The sequence below is a fragment of the Neofelis nebulosa genome, chromosome 9 (genome assembly GCF_028018385.1).
Source record: "Neofelis nebulosa isolate mNeoNeb1 chromosome 9, mNeoNeb1.pri, whole genome shotgun sequence".
In the NCBI taxonomy this organism is placed as follows: Eukaryota; Metazoa; Chordata; class Mammalia; order Carnivora; family Felidae; genus Neofelis; species Neofelis nebulosa.
The window spans coordinates 78,712,639-78,730,833 of record NC_080790.1 but is presented as its reverse complement, the minus strand read 5'-3'; the positions used below and the strand labels follow the sequence as shown (position 1 = coordinate 78,730,833).

General features: G+C 38.7%; 1 protein-coding gene across 2 annotated transcripts in view; it reads left to right on the top strand.

The window, feature by feature from the left end:
* TMEM131 (transmembrane protein 131) overlaps positions 1 to 18,195 on the top strand; it is a 239,272-nt gene that overhangs the window by 191,631 nt on the left and 29,446 nt on the right. For both annotated transcript variants that reach the window (XM_058684342.1, XM_058684343.1), the window contains 10 exons: positions 152 to 269; positions 2,631 to 2,769; positions 2,885 to 2,994; positions 3,469 to 3,535; positions 8,393 to 8,544; positions 8,870 to 9,012; positions 9,431 to 9,617; positions 10,715 to 10,900; positions 11,711 to 11,869; positions 12,289 to 12,872. In XM_058684342.1, the coding sequence (XP_058540325.1) occupies positions 152 to 269; positions 2,631 to 2,769; positions 2,885 to 2,994; positions 3,469 to 3,535; positions 8,393 to 8,544; positions 8,870 to 9,012; positions 9,431 to 9,617; positions 10,715 to 10,900; positions 11,711 to 11,869; positions 12,289 to 12,872 (1,845 nt within the window). The remainder of the gene's footprint in view (positions 1 to 151; positions 270 to 2,630; positions 2,770 to 2,884; positions 2,995 to 3,468; positions 3,536 to 8,392; positions 8,545 to 8,869; positions 9,013 to 9,430; positions 9,618 to 10,714; positions 10,901 to 11,710; positions 11,870 to 12,288; positions 12,873 to 18,195) is intronic.

Here is an 18,195-nt window from a genome sequence, read left to right as displayed (position 1 = left end):
CTCTCTCATGCCCTTCATTCTGCCCAAAATATTTTTTGATGAAAGGCCGCCACTCTATCCTTTGGTACCCTGGAAATCATTTGAAGGAAAACTGACAAGTGGATATAGATGTAGGGCTAAACGTGTCATAATACATGTTTCCTTGTTTTAGCCGAACCCAAAGTACAGCCTGGTGTAGCCATGCAGGAAGACACCTGGGATGCTGACTGGGATTTGCATCAAAGCCTGTTCAAAGGATGGATGGGAATAAAGGAAAATTCAGGTCATAGGTGAGTGGTTTTGCTTTAAGTATTTTAGCTATCTTTACCAGTTCGAAATGTACCTGTTGATGTTACTTTCTAGATGTTACTCTTGTATTAGGTTATTTTACTTCTCTATGGCTAAGAAAATAACACCTTATCTTCAGAAAATTATTAATGAGGCATCTTGAATTGCCATTTTAATTGTATATTGCTTAGAAATATACACACTACCTTTTTGTTCGTTTCTCCAGTGCTCTAGATAGTTCCTTAAAATCAAAGAATTATTTGAAGTTGTCTTTATATAGGATGAATACAGTGTTCACCTTAGATACAGCCATTTGCATAAGAAAGAAAGTTTTTACCTACCACTGACCTCTGTTAGAGGCAGAGAAAACATGTCTTGGGTTTAATCCCACAATGAAGACCAAGTGTCCGTTTGCTCATTGCGAAAAGAACTACCTCCTCCCTTTCAAATGCTGAACTGTTAGGGGGCACACAGAGCCCAGTTCACATAGGCTCAACGATATATCTTTGGCAGGCAGAAAATGTGCTAATGACAAATCACTACCACACCTGGATTCAAAAGTAGATGCACACTTACTCAGGAATGTAGAAGTACAATCTTTCTTATGCTTCAGCAGAGAATGTGACTAGAATAATGACACTATGGCAGCTGATAAAAACTGGTCTTCTTGGGGTGCCTGCGTAGCTCAGTTGTTTAAACTTCCAACTTTGTTTGGCTCAGGTCATGATCTCAGAGTTCGTGGGTTCAAGCTCCGCATTGGGCTCTGTGCTGACTGCTTAGAGCCTAGAGCCTGCTTCAGAGTCTGTGACCCTCTCTCTGCCCCTCCCCAACTCGTGTGTGTGTGCATGTGTGCGTGCTCTCTCTCTCTCTCTCAAAAATAAATAAACTTAAAATGTTAAAAAAAAAAAAAAACTGCTATTCTCCACTTGCCTAATTTGAATCTATTTGTCACTATCAGGATATTCTCATTTATAGGTACTAAATTTTTCAAACCATTAGCAATTGAATTTAAGACGTTCTGTTTATCTGAACTATCTGCTGTGGAAGGATTTCTTAAGGCAGACGAGAGTTAAATTTGTACTTTAAAATGGTTAAAATAAGTACAGAAAGACTTCTGATGTACTCAATCAAGAGAACACTCAATAAAATAGTTCTTCGTCCCCAACATTTCCATTACAGACATTACAATGTATAGACAGTCTCCAAATTTTAATATTATGAATACATAAGTTGGAGTGCTATAGAGCAACGTCTTCCCCTCCTACCCACCAAAACCCCTACCTTCTTCCACCTGTGCCCAACACTCCACTGCTAAAGAGCTGGGCTTTGCATCTACCCCGTACCATCACGTCCCAGGTGCACAGTGAGTGTGGCATTCTCCCTGCTCCTACTGTGTCACTGTGTATGTTACAGAGAATTTCTGTTTCTAGTCTTGTAAAGCCTGTATTCTTACCAATATAGAGTATTGGTATTCACTGGTATTGTGGGTTAAAGTAGGCTTCAGTGTTTGGGCCCAGGGACCTTAGCCCCATGTGTAATGTTGTTTCCTTAGGAAATGTGTTCTTGGTCTCTAAACAGCTGGTTCTTGAACAGTCATAAGTAGGGAAATACTCAGATGACATCCTGAATATTGCTGATAACTTTACATATATCTGTATAAAGGTCCCATATGTATTACCACTTCAACTAACATCTTCATTGCATGTCAGGATTTTCCTTCATTTTTTAATCCCAAAGAGGGAAAGCCATATGCCAAGCAATGCACTGCCATCCCATAGGTTGTCCTGATGAATATTCATCAGCAGCCTGCTGTTGGTGTCTAGATCTTTCCACTAGGTATGCAGGATCCTTTAGGATCCCCTTAACACCATATGTTATCTGTGTATACCTGCCTTGTCCTTTACATATTTGGTACAAAAAACAACACAGGTGATCAGTGATAGAGACTTTGGCAGCTCTTTGTGCCAAAACAGAGACATCTTCATACGTGTCTATTAAAAGTGTAGTAAAATGTCAGAGCAAATAAAACTGTGTTTAAGAATATAATAATAGATCGTATTCAGAAAATTCAAATATTTTATTTTGATATAGTGATTTACAGGGGTGCCTGGGTAGCTTAGTCGGTTAAGCGTCTGACTTCAGCTCAGGTCATGATCTCACTGTGAATTCAAGCCCCGCGTCAGGCTCTGTGCTGACAGCTGGAACCTGTCAAACCTGGAACCTGCTTTGAATTCTGTGTCTCCCTCTCTCTCTGCCTCTCGCTCTGCCACTCCCTAACTCATGCTCTGTCTCTCTCTTTCAAAAATAAACATTTGAGAAAAAAATTTTAATGATATAGTGACTTACAAATTATTTTTTTCTAGATTGAGCGCTTTATTTGAAGTAAATACAGACCTTCAAAAAAATATACTGTCAAAAATCACTGCTGAGCTCTCTTGGCCTTCTATAATTAGCTCCCCCCGGCACTTGAAATTTCCACTTACTAATACAAACTGCTCCTCAGTAAGTATTCAGAATGACCTTGGTTTTGGGAAATATATAATAGGGTTATAAAGTATCTACCCTTAACTTTTAACTGTGGAAACCTCTCATTTACTGTTTTGTTACTTTGTTTAAGGAAGAAGAGATTACTTTAGAAAATCCTGCAGATGTTCCTGTCTATATACAATTTATTCCTCTAGCTTTATATTCCAATCCTTCAGTCTTTGTAGATAAGTTAATATCAAGGTAAGCATTGCTTTAAATAATCAAAATGTTCCATATTAGCATCGATTATTATTTTATACATTTAAAACTTTATTGCAGCTTATACAGTAATAGAATTGGCTTAGAGAAATTCTAGATCTGTAATTAAAATTGAGAGGAAGTACTGGGGAGAGATATAGCTATATCTAAGTATTTAAGTATCTAGAAAAGTTTTCAGCTTAAGACAAGAAAAAGTAATGTTGAACTCCTTTCTAAAAAATTATAAAGAGAAAGCAAGTGGAACCTTTCAAATGTTTTAGTTTTTAAAAAATGAGCAAAATATTAACAATAAGTTGTGGCCTTTAATTTTTGGAAAGCCATTAATGTGGTAATACTGACCTCAAAATCAGCCAGAAGGTAATTTGCAAATAAAATACAAACTTAATAATTACTCTTTACCCCCTAATTAATTATGATGCTGTTTATGAAGAAATATATGTACATTTTTTATTTTAGGTTTAACTTGAGTAAGGTTGCAAAGATAGATTTAAGAACACTAGAATTCCAAGTCTTCAGAAACACTGTAAGTATGTAAACTTCATACTAATTCCAAAGAAATAACTATGATATGATCAGAGCAAATTTGGAAGAAAACTACTGACTACCCTGAAATTTGACTGAAGGGCAGGTTACTAAAGAAGTCAAAGCAGTCCAGTAATCATTTTAGAGGCAAAAAACCAGGAGGAATGGATGGGATTTAGAACATGAAGCACACAGGATAGAAGGTTCCTGTTTGCAGGCATTATAAGCTCATGAAGTTTTATAATAATGACAACCAGAAACCCTGAGGATATATAAATGCGGTATAAACTAACATAATTTATTTTTATTAAGCCTCAAAATAATCAGCTCAGTCATTTAAAATTTTAATTTGGATACTTCCTAATAAAATTGTAAGCTCAATGAATGCCAAACCCATGGTTGTTGAACAGATTAAACAAACTCACTTGGGAAGCCCTGCAGTTGGTTCCTTGATATGTAGGAATACCATGGTGAGTGTTGACTGGATAAGACAATCTGTGGCTCAGTAGGCCAGGAAAGAAAAGCAGTGCAAAGTGTTTTTAGTATTTGGGGGCTATGTTAAAGAACCTTTCCCAGTTTTTCATGAGCATCTAGTATGTGTGAGCATTTGCCAGAGACATTCACACTTATAATTTCACATAGTCATTATAGTAGCCAACTGAGCAATTACTAGTAACCCAGGAGGTATTTCCCTTGTTCACTTGGCAGGAAAAAGAAGTCTCAGGGAAAGAAAGCAACTTACTCAAGTTCATATCCGTGATAACTGGCAGGGCCAAATTCAAGTCTAGTTCTCTCAGATCCCAGAGCCCTTGCCCATACTCATGCCACATGGTCATTGCTGATTAGGAATCACTAATTAGCCCGTTAAACCAGATATTTTATAGTTCTTGAAATATGTGTGTGCTTTCCCATAGTTTTGTGTTTTATTCTCTAAAGCATATGTTAGCTAAACCTTTGTAGAATAGTTTTTATATAGTCTTTAAGTCAATTTTGTATAGGAAAGTAATTCTCAATATGTCTTTCTTCTGCCAAATAATAGAACACTAGACTGAAATTTAGGCAATCATATATTCTAGTCTCATGCCCTTCTCTTGGAATCTTTTTGTAATCTGTTTTTTCCATACGTAGAGTGACAACCTAATAAGCTCAAGGTTATCTACATTCCAAATAATTAGAAATCTCAGTAACCAGAAATTCCTTTCATTCTGCTTTGATAAGGATGGAAATACACATAAGAAGTAAATGAGCTAATTTTTACCTTTTTTTCTTATTGAATACAAGTTCTTTTGTGTTATTTGCAAGATATAAAACACTGAAGTGTAGGCACTGTGAGAAGTAGGAAGACGAATGAGAATACTCTAGACTTCAGAAATTTATTATAAATGTGAAGTTCTAGGTCTTAGGGTGAACTTACGATAAATTCTATCACAGTTCTCTATAGTGCTGATAAAACTGTGGTTCTCAAAGTATTGGGTCTCCTTTATAGTCTTAAAAATTATTCGGGACTCCAAAGAGATTTTTTTGTTTATGTGGGTTATATCTATCCATATTTAGCATAATAAAAATTAAAACTGAGAGATTTTTTTTATACAAAAGGCCAAAGATTGGGGTGCCTGGGTAACTCAAGCAGTTGAACATCTGACTCTTGATTTCTGCTCAGGTTATGATCCCAGGGTCATGGTATCAAGCCCTGCATCCAGCTCTGTGCTGAGCATGAAGCCTGCTTCAGATTCTCAGTCTCTCTCCCTCTGCCCCTGCACCCACCTTGTATGTGTATGCTCTCGCGCTCACTCTCTCTCTCTCTAAAATTAAAAAAAGGAGTATCTTAATTGCCTTTTTAATTAATTCTAACTCTATGCATCAGTCATTCAGAAAATATTGGTTCATCTAGATATGCAGAGCTTCCAAATGTTGACATGATTCACTCTATAAAATTCAAAAAAAATAATATTCATTAATACAACTACCAGTCTCATCAGGGAATTCTTTAACTATTGGGAGGCTGTGAAGTTCACAGGGGGTGGATTCAAGTTTCCCATAATTCTAAATTTTCTCACTCGAATTTTATCATTGGCAGCAAATACGTCAGTTGTTGTTCCTTGATTGGATAGATGCACTTCATTTTTGTGAATTTGTCACCAAATATCAAAGTCTGAATAACCACAGATTAACTGTCAATCATTCTTCCAACTGTAAATGGTTTTCCAGGAGAAAAGCAGCTAATTCTATTTGTATCTCAAATGATAGCTTCTCAAGACAACATGGTACTTCAGCAGGCAGCAGGAGTGCTATATGCATACTTCCCATTTTATCACACAATGGTAAAAATGCATGTGCCCAAAGACTGAGATTTATTAAGATTAGTATCATTACTGCTTTATTAGTAATAACTTTTTTTTAACTACAGGTACATGGCAGTGAAGAAGACAGTAGCTACTAAGGAAGTTAGATACCACTGCCTTTACTTTAAGCTGAAGCATCAGCAGTTTTACCCACCATTGATTTTGCTGACCATTGGTGCAAATGTCGACACAGTGGAAAAGGCAAATAGCATCTGCCAGTGTTATGAAAATAGTTTTGACACCATGGATACACTGAAAAGATTCTGAGATCCCCAGGGGTCCCATGGGTCACTCTTTAGAGAGCCACTACTGCAAAATTACTGAGAATTATTGAGGCCTTAATGATATCCCTGAGGCATCACAACATCCTCAAATGTTTGCCAAATCATCAGAGTTTAAATTAGCTAGTGTTTATTGGTAAGATATGCATAGTATATAATGTGTCCATCAATTACTCAGAATAGTTTACCTAACAAAGAACTTATTTACCAACCATTTTGGAGCAGTCAGGATATTTCATTGTCCCGGTAGATGTTGACAGAGAAGAATGTTAGATTCAGAAAAAAGTTTGTGCCTCAGAATCAAGAGTTAAAAATTAAGGGCGTCAGTAAGTCTATTAACTAGAAATAATGTTTGTAGAATCATGCTAACACAGGTAGGTAGATCTATGTTTGAAACCTAACTATGCCAAGTGGAGTAGAAAGTCGTACAAACCTCACTCCCCTTCCACATGTTAGCAGAGCCATGATGAGCCATGGACGTTTATAGTCAAGTGTTGCCAGAGCACCTGGGTGGCTCAGGTTGAGCATCTGAGTCTTGATTTTGGCTCAGGTTATGATCCCAGGGTCGTGGGATTGAGCGTGAGTGCTGAGCATGGAGCCTGCTTAGGATTCTCTCTCTCTCCCTCTGCCCCTCTCCTCCCATGCTCACGTGCTCTCTCTCTCTCTCTCTCTCTCTCTCTCTCTCTCTCTCTCTCTCTAAAATAAAAATATATCCAAGTGATGCCAACCCTTCCCCCAAAAATGGTTAAACAATGTTACTTAAGAATTAGAATAGTTGGAAAAAAAAATTAGAATAGTTGGGGTGCCTGGGTGGCACAGTTGGTTCAGTGTCCCGACTCTTGACATCAGTTCAGGTTATGATCTCATGGTTGGTAGGATCAAGCCCTGAGTCAGGCTTCGAGCTGACAGCCCAGAGCCTGTTTGGGATTCTCTCTCCCCCTCTGCCCCTACCCCCTTCCCCCATCTCTCAAACATTTTTTAAAAATCATAACAATATATCCTTATATTTTTTTTAAATACAAAATGAATATCTAAATCTTATCAGTAGGAGTGCCTGGGTGGCTCAGTTAAGTGTTGGACTTCAGCTCAGGTCATGATCTCACGGTTCATGAGTTCAAGCCCTGCATCTGGCCCTCTGCTGTCAGCACAGAGCCTGCTTCAGATCCTCTGTCTCCCTCTTTCTGTTCCTCCCCTGCTTATTCATATTCTCTCTCTCTCTCTCTCTCTCTCTCTCTCTCTCTCTCTCTCTCTCTCTCTCTGTCAAAAATAAACCTGTAAGGTTTATTAACAATATATCCTTATGTTTTTTTTTAAATACAAAACGAATATTTAAACCTTATCAGTAGGAGTGCCTGAGTGGCTCAGTCGGCTAAGCATCCGACTTCAGCTCAGGTCATGATCTCACTGTTCCAAGTTCAAGCCCCACATCGGGCTCTGTGCTGACAGCTCAGAGCCCGGAGTCTGCTTCTGATTCTGTGTCTCCCTCTCTCTCTGCCCCTCCCCCACTCTCTCTCTGTCTCTCAAAAATGAATAAATGTTAAAAAGAAATTTTAAAAAAATAAAATAAGTAAACATTAAAAAAATAAGTTTTATCAATAACAAGCTGTCAAGAAGTCCTATTTTGGTTATTAAACTATTTAATCTTTCAGTCATCAAGTGTTAATGAAACAGTAATTATATGCTGAGCTCTCAAAATTCAAAGATAGATTGATATTGGGTTAGAATTATTTTTACAAATAAAATCTGATGCAACCTGAAGACCCTTTGGCTGATACCCACCAGAGGGGGAAGGAGCAGGAAAACAGTGTGAAAGTGAGAACAGCATCCACGAGACTTAAGGCTGCTGGGAGCTGGGTGCACGGCTGTTTGCTTTGTGCTAAGACATTGAGCTACACTTCTTAAGTTTGTGTCCTTTTATGTATGTGTATTACATTTCAAAAAATTTTTAAGTTAAAAATAAAAAGATCTGTATACAAAAACAAATGCCTAACACATATGAGGACTTTGGTCACTTGGGGTTCAAAGCCCTCTTGGGGACTTAATGCACAGTAGTAAGGGTCATCACTGGTTGCCCATTTCTGCTTGCAAACTGACCAGTATCTAAATCATGAGGAATAAAATTGTTCACATATTTAATCTATTCAAGAAACTCATACTGGGCTGTGGATGGCGTAAAGGAAAAGTCTTTCCAGAGAATATAGTAATGACTTCTGTTTATTTACCCAATGATTCAAGGCTCATCCACTGCAGAGTTCAACAGGATTTACAGAAGGCCTGTCTCGACATTTAATTTTAAACCTAATTTTAAAACCTGGAGAAAAGAAATCTGTCAAAGTAAAGTTTACTCCAATTCACAACAGAACTGTTTCTTCACTAATCATAATCAGGTATGCATTATGATTTAAGTGTGGGTCAGTTTTTAGTACTTATACAGAAGTCCTTACTTGATTTTTAATTTGGGTTTACGTGTCTAATTTATTAAATAGGGTATTCACTTTGTCTAAAACATGCACGCATCACACCACACCGGATGAAATGTACCTCTGTGATTATGTTTATAACTTGAAAACCTGAAAAAATATTCTTACTGTACCATGTGTGACTCTTAAAACTGAAAAACCCTTCTCTCTGTGTAGATTTTTAAATTCTTAGAGGATAAATGTTTCAGTCTCAAATTTAGTGGGAGAAAATTCTGTAATTCTTCTTGCACAGAAATAACCTGACTGTGGTGGATGCTGTGATGGTCCAAGGACAAGGAACAACTGAGAACTTGAGAGTAGCAGGCAAACTTCCGGGTCCAGGGAGTTCCTTACGCTTTAAAATCACAGAAGCATTATTGAAAGACTGTACAGATAGTAAGTATTCCTAACAGTTCCAAGGGCACAACTTTCAGTATTTGCTTCCAACAATAAATAATTCCCCAAAAAAGAACAGTATTTCTATACATGCACCTGTATATATTAGTGATGAATACTTAAGATTTTTAATGAAATACTCTGACTTGCTTTCAGGGTTGTTTAATTTGGATCCTAAAAGATTTAAAGGCTCCATATTCATTGCATGTCTTAGGTGGTTTACTCTGAGTATGGAAAGTAAAGCATAATTAAACTTTGGTGTCTAAAATGACACAGTAAAGTGGAGTACTTCTGATGAAAGCTGGGTACCAGCTGATCTCTTTGGCATGAGGAGGTAGTTCATAATGTCTGGCATATATTCATTGAATCTGGAGAGCATGCAAGATTTATATTCACTCTTGATTTTTTTTTCCTTTAGATTTAAAACTAAGAGAACCAAATTTCACATTGAAAAGAACATTTAAAGTAGAGAATACAGGACAACTTCAGATTCACATAGAAACCATTGAAGTCAGTGGGTACTCATGTGAGGGATATGGCTTTAAAGTTGTTAATTGTCAAGAGTTTGCACTAAGCGCCAACGCCTCTAAAGACATAATCATATTGTAAGTATTTTCTTCTGAGGTGTAACGAATCACTAGCTTCTCATCAACCTCAAATAATACAGTTGCTTAAACTCCGTGCAAAGATACGTTTTCATACAACAAAAGGTATTTTATCCACAAATGTAGTTTATTTGATTTCTTTTTTCCACTTAATCGTTGGTTATTTCTTCATTGTTTTCAAAATTGTGAAACTTCCTCTGTATCAGAAGTGGATCAGATAATCTTAGAAACTGGTTTCAAAATTATGTTCAGGGTTGTGTTAAAGTGTAACATGTCGGTAGGAAATTGACTATAAATTCAGTCTCAGCAACAGACCAGTCCCTTGTATCACATACGTGCACTTTTCTGTGTGTGCAATGTAGGAGTGTGTAATATTTTGGTCAGAAGATAATTTTTTTTGCCTGTATTAGTAATAGCTGCAGCCTATTTTAATATTAATTGACAACTTGTTAGATTATAGAGTTTATGTAATAAAATGTGACCTCTGTCCCCTTAATTGAGTGATAATTTCATGGTGTTCGATGGACGTTGACTCAGTACATAGTGATATTACTCAGGTAAGGTATAATGCTTGGTACCTAAAGGTACAGTGAAGAATAAGACACCTTTCCTCAAGGTATAGATCATCTGGTTGGGGAGCATACAGTTAACAAAAAGTAAAAAATGAAATAATTGGGGCAGAAAGAAGTACTGCGGGAGATAGGACAAGGGCTAGGATGGTTTTGGGTTTTTTGGGTGGTTTTTTTTTTTTCAAAGGTGTTATTGGAACTATATCCTGGGAGAAGAGGGTAGATTCAGATAAAGGAGAAAAGAAGGGGGAGGGAGAGAAGCTCAGAGAACACTTCCTGAATTAATAATTACGCAAAGCTGCGTTATTCTTTTTCATGTAATTTCTTCAGTTATCCACAGAATATAGCTGTATTTGTTATTAACCTCATGGAATAATGCTTTCTCCATCTTAAAATGAGGAAGTGGCACAGAACTATCAAACTCTCAAATTCTCTGTTAGGCTTCAAAGGTGTGTGAGACTGGTGTTATATGTAAACTGCTATGGTATATTTTTAAAACTTAGTCTGACTGCTACCATTCTGTTTTAGGTTTACTCCTGATTTCACAGCTTCTAGAGTTATTCGTGAACTGAAGTTTATAACAACCAGTGGCTCTGAATTTGTATTTGTATTGAACGCATCCCTTCCATACCATATGTTAGCAACCTGTGCAGAAGCCCTACCCAGACCCAACTGGGAGCTGGCTCTGTACATCATCATCTCAGGAATAATGAGGTACTTGTGTCTGTTTTTGAGGTTGGTATTCAGGCGTCACTTGACACTGTTCATCACATGCTCACTGTGTGCCAGTCACTCTTCTGAGTGCTGGGAATCTGTCAGTGAACAGAACAGATCTTTCTGCCTCAGTCAAACCTGCGCATACTAGTGGGAGCAGTCAGAACTAACCCTGCTTGGGTGGCATATGCAGTAAAGACATATCTTCTTCCCTTAAAATTTGTTACACAAATTAAGTACATGTTAATTTCTTAAAGGGGAAAAAACCATTTATAATTTACCAGGTACAGTTACTTCATTTCAGCATATGTAACTTAATCAACATGATAGAATATTTTTTTTGAAACAGACCCAAGCAACATGAAACATGAGAAATACTTTTTAAATCCTCAGCAACCTTATCTTTTTTTTTTAGTCTGTTTATGTGTTTGGAGGGTCAGATACACTTGCCTCTAAATTTACATGGTTACCCCACACATCCTTTAAGGGAAAAGAGTTGGTAGAGAGTTAAAACTGCAAGATAGCTTACCTTCTTGGTAAAAGGAAAAGTGTCCTCCAAGTGTCTGTTCTGATACAAATAATTATTTTCTTTATAGAAGTCTCCATGTAAGTTGGCATTCTGTAAAAACAAGTGTGTAGACTTTTATCCATAGTGCTTTGTTTTTGTCCAGTCCAATGAAAACTGTCACCAGCATCTCTGTTTTTTATATCCTTGTGTACTTTACCAAGAAACTCTGCCTTTAATATTAAATTTTGTTACTCTTGCACTAACAAATGAATCCCGCTGCTCCGCCTTCTGTACCCCTACAGTGCTCTGTTTCTCTTGGTAATTGGAACAGCCTATTTAGAAGCTCAAGGAATTTGGGAGCCATTTCGAAGGCGACTATCCTTTGAGGCCTCGAACCCCCCCTTTGATGTGGGAAGACCATTTGATCTCAGGAGAATCGTTGGTATTTCGTCTGAAGGAAAGTATGTTCACATGCTGGAAATAAATTTTCTAGTATACATAGATTTGACTGATGTAATTCAAAGAAAAAATAAGTTTTTCTTTTCATCTTTGCTCAAGGGAGAAAAAATTTTAATTCTAATTACTTAATAATCTCCTGTGTATATAGCTGTCTTCTCTACTAAGAACTCAACAGCAAATCCCACGTTTTTGTTATGTTGGTGAGGGTTAAAATATTCGTAATAAGATCACTGACTTGGTTCCTAAATTTTCAGAGAATAGACCGTATAAAATTGTGGAAAGTATCCCTATGTCTTGCTGGGGTTTTTTCCTTAGAGTAGCTTGTATTTTTCTCTTGCGGCTGTACTGATGAAATAAAAATTTTTTAATCTTAGATTTTGTAGGTTGCTATTTACTGATCTACAGTTGGTCCTTTTTTCAGCTTGAACACACTCAGCTGTGACCCCGGTCACAGTAGGGGGTTCTGTGGAGCAGGCGGCTCGTCATCCCGGCCCAGTGCAGGGAGTCACAAGCAGTGTGGCCCACCAGTCCACCCACACAGCAGTCACAGCAATAGAAACTCAGCTGACGTGGAAAACGTCAGAGCCAAAAACAGCTCAAGCACTTCTAGCAGGACTTCTGCACAATCTGCTAGTAAAGCAAGCCCCCTTGTCTTAGATTCAAATGCAGTGGCCCAGGGTCACACAGCAGGCAGAAAGTCCAAAGGGGCAAAACAGAGCCAGCACAGCAGTCAGCACCATGCCCACAGCCCACTGGAGCGGCACTCTCCACCTCCACCGCCACCACCAGTGCCTCAGCACCAGGAACCGCAGCTGGAAAGGCTGTCACCCGCCCCCCTCTCGCACCCTTCCCACCCAGAACGTGCCAGCAGCACAAGGCACAGCTCAGAGGACTCAGACATCACCAGTCTCATAGAAGCCATGGACAAAGACTTCGACCACCATGATTCCCCACCCCTAGAAGTGTTTACAGAGCAGCCGCCATCACCACTGTCCAAAAACAAAGGTAATCATCCGCTCTTACTGTCAGAAAAGCATGATATATGAAGGGAAAGCCAGTGCATAATTAAGGAGCTGTTGCGATCATAGTTGTGATAAACAGCTAATTTAGTAAGTGTTCTTGTGGTTCAAATTTACCTCCAGTTTGGACTGAAACTTTTCTGTATCAGATGTAAATAGAGAGGGACCCATTTATCATAAAAGATATTTGTACTTCTTAGGTACTTACCAAACTCAGAAACTTATTGGACAACTGTTTCCATTTTCAACTATTTGTGTTTGTTGTCTTGTGATAGGTTGAGCTTTCTTTTTTTAATCGTTAAAATAATTTTTATACAGTGGTAAAATGGAGATCATCTCTGCCTTTTAACTCAAAAATAACATTTCCACAGAACCTGTACTTTAGAGCAGGGGTTGGCAAACTACAGCCAGTGGGCCAAATCACCACCTGTTTTTATAAATAAAGCTTTATTGGGACAAGCCATGCTCATTCATTTACATATTGTCTATGGCCACTTTCATGCTACAACAGCAAAGTTGAGTAGCTGCAAAAGACCATAAGGTCCACAAACCTGAAAATATTTACTATCTAGCTCTTTACAAAAAAAGTTTGCTGATCCCCGCTTTGGAGTTCTGTATGCTGTGTTAGTTACCTATTTCTCAGTAACCAATCACCTGAAAACTTCGTCACTTAAACACCAACCTCTACTGTCTCAGAGTTTCTGTGGGTCAGGCATCTGTGTGCCGCTTACTTAGCTGGGTTCTCCAGCTCATGAGACGGCAATCAAGGTGTTGCCTGGGGGTGAAGTCATCTTAAAGTTCAAATGAAGGTGGATCCGCTTCCAAGCTCACTCAGGTGGTTGATGGTAGGATTCAGTTCTTCGTGGCCTGTTGGACTGAGGATCTCAGTTGCTTGCTGGCTGTGGCCAGCAGCCTCTCATGGGTCCTTTCCATAGAGCAATTCAAAGCAGTTAGCTTCACCAGAGCAAGGAAGCTAGAAGGCAAGAGAGGGAACAAGCTAGAAGGGCAGAAATCAGAGTCTCTTACAACCTAATCTTGGAAGTGACATCCCATAACTTTTGCAGTGTTCTGCTCATTAGGAATATGGTGTGGCCCATACTCCAGGAGAGAGAACTCCATAGAGCATAAACACCAAGAGGGTGGAGCTCACTGGGATTCACCTTAGACATTACATACCACACATACACAATGGTAGCCCATTTGGTAACTTCCAAAATCAAAATATAAAAACCAGTAAACCAGTAAAAGCCAATTAATCCCTTTACAGCCTGAACTTTTTGCATCTTCCTCTCTCTCCTGTGGCAGCCCTGCTAAAACACGTTATTGCAAGCCTGTTTCGATATCTTCCTCACTGGTGTACCAAGGAGGTTTTTGCCTTTGGTTTATGCAGGGAATGGGGAACTTGGCAGCACTGAAAGGCCAAAAGCAATCCAGTGTCCCAGAGTCCAGGACTTTTCTATTAGATAATTTCCTGGTCCCAGTGATACAAAAACTAGTTACCTAGCGTCCTCTTAGAATTACATGTATTTGGATTTGCAAAACAGTAAAATATCTTGAATATTACTTAACTTTTTCCAGAGAAATCTATTTTTTGTTAATTCATTATTAATAGAGCTTACTTATTTTAGGGAAGTTTTTATAGTAATATTAAATGAATGTTTAAGTTCTTTTTTTAATTAGGTCAAGTTACATAATATGTTTTCCCCATATTGATGACATTAATAAAATGAATGTAGATGATCCTTTCTTACCAGAAAGAAAGAATTTGTCAAACTGAATACCTCACCGCTGTGTCTAAGATAGTGTCTGTGTCGATCAGTGTGATAGGCCCATTTTTATTTTCAGGGTCATTCACCTAGAATGTAAATTTTAAAATTAAAAAATGGGGGGCACCTGGGTGGTTCAGTCGGTTAAGCAACTGACTTCAGCTCAGGTCATGATCTCACAGTTTGTGAGTTCAAGTCCCTCATTAGGCTCTGTGCTGACAGCTCAGAGCCTGGAGCCTGCTTCAGATTCTGTGTCTCATTCTCTCTCTGCCCACCCCCCCCACCACGTGTGCTCTGTTTCTGTCTCTCAAAAATAAAATAAAAAATTTATTTGTAGATTTGTAAAAAATTTGTAAAAATTTATTCGCAAAAAAAATTTTTTTAATTAAATTAAAAAATGGTTTTTAATTATCACAGCAGTCTTAGAGTCCGCCTACTAAAAGATATGTAATGATGGCTTATGGGCACCACATTGTTACTGATTCTTTAGCCCACAAGGAGACAGTGGTTCCAGGCATCACATGAGTGGCCATTCTGTTTGTTATCTTTCCTATTGCTGCTGTTCAGAAAGAAGAATGGAGACAAAATCTTTAATTTATTTTTCAGCAAGTGTTGTTATCAAAGTGTAACATACATATGGAAAACCAGCCTCATTGATCTCCAGGTTGCGAAGTAGTGGCATGTCATAAAACCCTAGGCTTTTAGTTGGGCTGAACCTTTATAACCTCTCTAAAGCTTTCCCCCAGTGCCCTACAAATAGTCATCATGTTTACATGAAGTATGAACCTTCTGTTTTCAGAAACACCCTGTTCCCCCTACCCCTCCCCAGTATCTCAAACAAAAAGTCTCCCTTGTAATGAGTTTATGTAATTTCTAGCTTTTGGAGACTGCTCAAAGTGACTTACCTTCAAATAAAATACAATCTTCCTAGATCTTGCCTAAATTGTAGGCTGTCCAACCATTTCCCTAGTCATTCCTCCATCCACTGCTCCTCATGGAAGGTGGCACCCAGAAATGCCCTCTGTTCACAGCAGGGCAGTCATTAGACTCTATACTTATGTGGTTTCTTCCCCTGCAGTATGTTAAGTCCTAGAGGCTGGACAGAGGCTGTTGCTGGATTGAGGTTTAAAACCTGAGGAAGCTCTGAACCTGGTGCAGGCACTTCTCAGTATTTCCGTTAACTGAAGAAATGGAATCTGCAGCCATGCTCATTTCTGGCTTTGGTAAAGTGAAGGGCAGCTTTATCTAGGGTGGGGAGATGCAGAGTGGTACAGGGTCGTGAGGCCAGTCTCTATCATAAGGCAGGCCCAGAGATTAAATCATGGCTCTGCCCCTTACCGACTGTGTGACTGTGAAATTAGTTCTCTGGACCCCCATTTGTTATCTTTAAAGTGGAGAGGATAGCTGCTACCTGCATCATGACTGGGGTGTAGCTCCTGCTATGATCGTTACTAGGGAAGGAAATGGTGCTCATCGTCTTCAGCCTGCTGAGTTGAAGAGCGCTGTGGAACACCCCAGCAGCAGTGTCTACTTGGAACTTAGTCTTAAGGGTGAGAAATGGGACAAACAGAGGGCTAGAGACAGGGCCCTGAGGGCAGGGCCAGCAAGGAGAAGGCCGGCAGACAGTGTGACAGAAAGCAAGTAGAAGATGTGGTTGGCATATCCCAACAAGGCCAGAAGTAAAGGGAGAACAGAGCTCTACAGAGCCTGGCAGCTTGACCTTGACCTTGGCAAGATAGTTTCAGTGAAAGGACTAGAAACCAGGTTACTGTGGCATACAGAGTACTTTTCACATCAGACTGTTAACAGTGGCCGCTTCTGTTTATTGTCAATTTCCCAACTTAAATTTAACTGAAGTATTTGCAAACATTGTACACAAAACGAATAGCTTTTAGAATGTAGCGTTTTTACTCTTGTAGTAATTATTTATATTAGATTGGTTAGAACACTAATGTTCCGTGAAATTTCTCACGCCAAGTTACATCTAGAATGTTTACCTCAATTTGAAGCAGATTAGTCAGATGTTGACAACTAATCCTAATGGTATGCCTTGTTTGAATTGCTGAAGTTGCAGTAACGGTAAGATAGGATGATAGTACCTACATCACCAGAGGTTCTGGGACTTCTGAATTGGTGTATAGCTGCAGGGGTTGGCATTCAGCCTTTGAGAGGGTTAAGCTGAGACTGAATACAGATAATTTGGTCAAATTCTGAGGCTGAGGTTGAACATCAGTGTATCCTTAGTAAAAGTTCACTATTGGGCATTGTTGTAGAAATGGAATGTTGATTACTAAAGACAAGGAAGAATTAGGTTTTAGCTCATCTTTTTATGTGTTTAGTCGAATGTCTTGTGATGGCAGTGGTATTGAAGTGGAAAAAGATTACACTGAACAAAAAAAGATCTGAGCAGTTATATTAAAATGAAAAACATAATTCTGATCCCTTGGTTGATTTTTTTTAACAGGCTGTCTAGAGCTGCACATGCCACTAAGCCGTGTGTGTTGATTTGCATTAAATAAAATGAAAACTGTAATTCCTTAGTTGCATTAGCCACATTTCAAATGCTCAACAGTTACATGTGGCCATTACAAAATAAGGCATTTCCAGAATTGCAAAAAGTTCTAGTGGACAGCACTGTGTCTAGAGTGACAGTGAAAAAAGTAACATCCTGTTAATGTTTTGATTATAATATACTTAAATATGAAGAAAGCTTTTTATATTGTTTATACTTCTGTAGTTTTTTCCTTGAAATGACAGGCTGCCTATCCCTTAGAGATACGAGGAAATTCAGAACACAGGTGTTGAATGATGTTTGAAACCCACATCCTGCCATTCTGCATTGTTTTCACATGTATCTGAAGCACAGCATTTTCTCTGGTTTATACTTTTAGAACTTTAATTTTGTTTTCATCCTTTTTTTTTTAATTCAAAGTTAGGGTGTATTTGATAAACTCAAATAAAAAGAACCCATTTTCTGATTACTAAACTGAAAAAAAAAAAAAAACAGTGGCCACTTAGTGCTTTGGGGGCAAGTAAGTGAAAGGGGGTATTTACTCTTTAACCTCTGGTTTCCGTGGTCTTTAACTTTTAATCAAAACAAAAGGGATGAATATATCCTTTGGTAGTATTTTTAATGAAAAAAAAAGCGGGGGGGAACATGGTGCTTGGAAATATCTATGGGTCAAGGACAAAAAAACCAGTAGAGCTGAGAGTGATGGTGTTGGTCACCATTAATGCTCCAGGCGTGATTGTGCAAGCATCGTGCACCCTGGTGATTGGCATTGCTGTGACCCTGTGTCTCCAGTTAGGAAACCCAATCCAGAAAGAAAGGTTGCAGGAGGCAAATATGTTAGCCAGACCCAGGCCCAATTCTGAGTCGACGGCTTACAACCCCACTGCACTGCCACCTCCAAAAAAGAAGAGAAGCAGGTGCCCAAGGAGGTGGGTTGTGGGGGAGACCCAGTCCAGTAGATTATAAAAGAAGGGACACTCCTCATTCCACAGATACATGGATGTGGATGAATGGGTTAGAGATGAAGAGGC